The sequence below is a fragment of the Mizuhopecten yessoensis genome, unplaced genomic scaffold (assembly GCF_002113885.1).
Source record: "Mizuhopecten yessoensis strain PY_sf001 unplaced genomic scaffold, ASM211388v2 hete_36189178, whole genome shotgun sequence".
Classification (NCBI taxonomy): domain Eukaryota; kingdom Metazoa; phylum Mollusca; class Bivalvia; order Pectinida; family Pectinidae; genus Mizuhopecten; species Mizuhopecten yessoensis.
In genome coordinates this window covers 3,465-7,974 of record NW_018485733.1, presented here as the reverse complement: position 1 = coordinate 7,974, position 4,510 = coordinate 3,465, and the positions used below count along the sequence as shown (strand labels likewise).

At 34.5% G+C, this 4,510-nt stretch overlaps 1 protein-coding gene across 1 annotated transcript; it reads right to left on the bottom strand.

Moving 5' to 3' along the window:
* Positions 1-561: 561 nt before the first annotated feature.
* Positions 562-4,119, bottom strand: LOC110444924 (neuronal growth regulator 1-like; the record flags this gene model as incomplete). The annotated part of the gene is made up of 4 exons (XM_021489273.1): positions 3,978-4,119; positions 1,968-2,080; positions 1,221-1,473; positions 562-707 (listed from the first exon to the last, which is right to left on the bottom strand). Coding segments are annotated over exons 1-4 (582 nt in total), but the record flags the coding sequence as incomplete, so codon positions are not given.
* Between the last annotated feature and the right edge of the window lie 391 nt (positions 4,120-4,510).

The window sequence follows — 4,510 nt, the reverse complement described above, 5'->3', positions numbered from 1 at the left end:
TGGGGAGATATAAATATCTCGATAGCGGAACTGTGGTATTCTGAAGATGCAATTACCAAAACCAACGCAGTTCAAACATTTTAATCAGTTAAGAAAATACTTTTCAAAGTCTATACGAGTATGTCTGCATGGTGATCAGAACACGCTGTTTAAGTTAGGTTATTAGACGAACAATAAACACTCAAATACATGCGATCTCATATCTAAGAAGAAATGCTCTGCGATATAGAGTTAGCAACAACAGAATATTAAGCTAAATGCCATATCCTTACGCCCACCGGTGAATATGTATCACTGAAACACGTCCATTGTGTTACACAGTACAAGACATAAGATCAGGATGCAGATAAAAAGACAGATTTATTGTTTCAAAGTAAAATATGATTAGGTAAAAATATTCAGTAATTGGTCATATGAATATTTTTTTCGGGAAATGAAATTTTCAAAATCTATTAAAATACCATTTATAATTGTAAGAATTTGTGGCATCAAGAAAATTTCAAATAAAATGCTCATTATTGACATCAGTGATTGATAACGAAATAATAATGGTAAACGCACGTGTCCCATTATGTTGGTTCCCGCGTCACCTTTGTACCACGTGATGGTGGGCTCGGGTGCTCCGTAACCTCTACAGGTTAACGTGACGTCTTCGCCAACGGCGGACACCATTTTGGTGTTACTCACAGACAGAATCATAGGTGGCGCTATTCATATAACGACAAATAAAATACAATTGTTATGTAAATACCTTACAGTAACATACTGTTATGCTTTTACAATTTTAATCAGGAAACTTGTATACGTGTACATAAAATTAACATTTCATGTTATATTTGTATTGTATTTTATTTGAATACTCACAACTACACTTACACTAGGGATTCAACCTTAACATAACTCGTTATTGATGAGGATGCATTACTCACCGACGTAATGAATCGGGTTGTTAAATTGGATCAAAATTGATGTGATAAAATTGTGGTGACAAAGTGCAGGTGACAATTTGGTGGAATATGATTTTTTGTGAAAGTCCATATTGCTTTTAACCAGAAAGCAAAATATGAAATGAAAAAAAAGATAACAAAATTAATAAACAAAAAGTATATCATAAACTGGTTTGGAATATGTTTGGAAAAATCTTTGTCAGGAAAGTTGATGTTATGAATCATTTCTAGATTTTCGACTCGATGGGGTTCCCTGTTAACAATATACCATACCTGCAATACTGACAAATGCATCCTTAGATGGCCAACGTGGGTAGGACACCTGGGAGATGAGCACACGACACCTGTACCTGCCAACGTCTGCATTGCTCGCGTGCTTAATAATCAGGGTCACCGTGTTCAATTCCTGTTGCTTGACCGAAGTGGTAGTTGTGGCCCTTACGCCATACTTCTCCGTGTTCTTGGTCACGAGAGATCCGTCGTTGCTGATATGAAGGTAGCCTGGCAGCACCCTAAACCATTGGACCTGTGGAATGTGAGGCAGGAAGACATTACAAAAGCTGTTGAGAACATCATATATCTCCTATTTGAAAAATAGTTCAATCCACACTGTTGAAACAAATATGATTTGACAAAAATGTTGACCCCTCATGAACGTCCCTGCCAAATATCACTTCCCTTGAAAGATACTGATTGATATAGTATTTTTAAATAACTTTCATAACATAATGTTGAAAAAAAGGTTAATTTATTTTCTTTTTGATTTTCATGCTAGAATGATTTATACCTCAGGAAGCCCAATGCAAATGATCAGCCACCAAGTATAAATACGGGGGATATATTGGGATGAATTTCAACACTTACGCAAAATCTAAATTATGGAAATTTTGGCAAAAAAAGTCGAAACAGGTTTCGACAATATTCATCAAAATCTAAAACTGATTACTGAGAAGATACCGATTAAGTACAGGGAAGTGTCATGTTAGTGCTGAGTATATAGTGCTGATTAACTGGTGGTACCTTGGAAGCGGCGGTTTTGTTGGTTATGGGACAGTCTAAGTAAACATCATCTCCCTCATCCACCGTCGCGTTGGCGATGACTCCTATGGATGGTAATGTCGATTCGGCGAAAACTGTAAAACATCATGTCGCGCAATGAAACACAATTCCTCTTCCAAATTGTTTAACAATCTGTTGACATTATTGATTAATTTTTTCATTATTTTCGTAAGTCATAGAAATGAATTTTAGTTTGTTTTCTGGAAATTACCTTCTTAATCTCAAGGGTCCAATTTGATTCAGCCAACGATTTCAACGCATACTTATTGACGTTTCGGTTGGGATAAGTTGAACTACCAAAAATATTTTGATATCATCAGATTACAAAATGAGTTTAACAAACATAATGCCGTCAGCTGTTACGACTACATATTTTTCTTGACGAATGGATAAAATACTTTGAATGCAAGGTTAATTGCTGAAGCTAGACCTCTCCGACGCCTAATTTATTAACCCTGTTTTGCAAGGGTATCTTGGGTATTTGAACTTCTCATGGCTTCGCCGAACCAGCCCAGCACACATAAACTTCCAGTCGTACTAAGTGCTTTGAGCTTGGAAATAGAAAATGAATAATATTGAGATAAATGGATAAATGCGATATTAACCTTATATTCCGGGGATGCAGAGAGCGAAAGTAAGCGTAACCCCTCGAGTATCGAGGATGACTTGATCTGCAATCATCGTAACAACTTTGCTCTAACATGAAAACTACATTTTCCTGGAAATTCAGGCATGACTTCTTGTTTGATTAATTGTATACAGTGAAACAATATGTTTAGTTAGTATTAAACCGTGAACCGACCAATACGGATACTATCTACTACACGTAATACTATTAACACTGTAACGGACTAGGATTTCCTTTAAAGCTTGAAAAGTTGAATTTATATACATTTCATTGTTTTACAAATTGTTATGCATATCAGTTGATTCTTTTTTCCTATATTATGTTAAATGTGTTTACAAAATAGAATATTCCATTGCCTTGTTTTTGTTGTAATATTACCTTTGTATATTTAAATAAACACTGACGTGATATACGTAATGTTACTTTCCAGTTTAGTGTGTTTATTATAGCTATAAGCGGTAAACGCAGAACCCAATATATCTTGATACATCTCATAAATTTATCTTTAATCTCGAAAGCGGTAACACTACGGTGTATCATTATAAGTTCATTATAAGCTTACTAGGCTTCCAGGATCAGGTCCTTGATGGATATGTTAAGCAGTTAATAGAAGAAGTATCGCTCATGTCAAAGGTCACATCTGTCATGGGCGTAATGCATCTAAACACTAACCATGTCAACAACACACAGCCAATACACATCGGCCAAGTTCCTATTTGTTCGGGGTTTTAGCTTGCTAATATTTATCAAAATTCTACTTTTTTTGCTTAATTTACAAATAAATCTTGAAAACCCGACCATGCTTTCCGACAAATACATTCTAGGAATGTTACATATATGCATATATTTACATACATATTAATATGCAGAAACAATATTACTATTTACTGCGATACATTTTTTTTAATGTTTATTTTTGTCTTTTTAAGAAAAACAAAAAACAAACACCACACATTGACATAATAAAAACGGAAAGACAACCCATAAAACACAGACACGAAAGTTAAAATAATAAAAAGATATCAAAAACATCCATAAAAAACGAAAGCAAAAAAGTTTCGGAAGGGTAATGGTTGACTGTATTATTGCAAGATAAACTGTTTCTTAACTCTGTTTAGAACCAGTCGTGAACAGGTCTTCCAAAATCATCTTGATGTATGTCATATTTGTATATGGATGATATTCCATTCATCCATGAATCTTCAGATATACATGTGTTAGATATGAGACATAAATTTACACACCTATACACATTTATACCATGATACACATTACACACCGTTCGACTATCTACAGCCCAATGTATCAAGGACCATCTTTACTCTAATATTGAAAATACATACCTTGGAACACGAGAGTAAGTAGAATCAGTGATACAATTGTTAAACCTTTCAACGATTTCTGCTGCTTCATCCTGTCTTAATCAAGTCCTCCTGATAAATACGTGTTGTTGATGGATTTCGAACTTGTGACGTCATATTAAGAAACAATGTGTGGTTAACGCGGCTTATTGCCCGAGGCAGCTTGTACGTATCATAAGCCATAAACGTCATTGATATGACAGCCTATCACCCATACTCGCTGCTTTATATAATTTCTGGTATATGAAATACGAATTGATTAATAAAGAGAATTTTCTGACGAAGGTCATCATCTATCAGTCACTATTTCAAACATGTGTTTATACCGCCCTTCAGGCACTGTGACTCTACGCTTCCGGTAATTGTGATCAAATTGTCTATATATTTATTTGAAAATGATAAACCAAAATTTCTTTTTCACGAAATTTTAGCTTTTTTGTTTTCTCATCTTATTTATATTGTTATTCAAACTTTCGTCGATTATCAATATTTGTTTTCAAAAGCAAAGAACAATT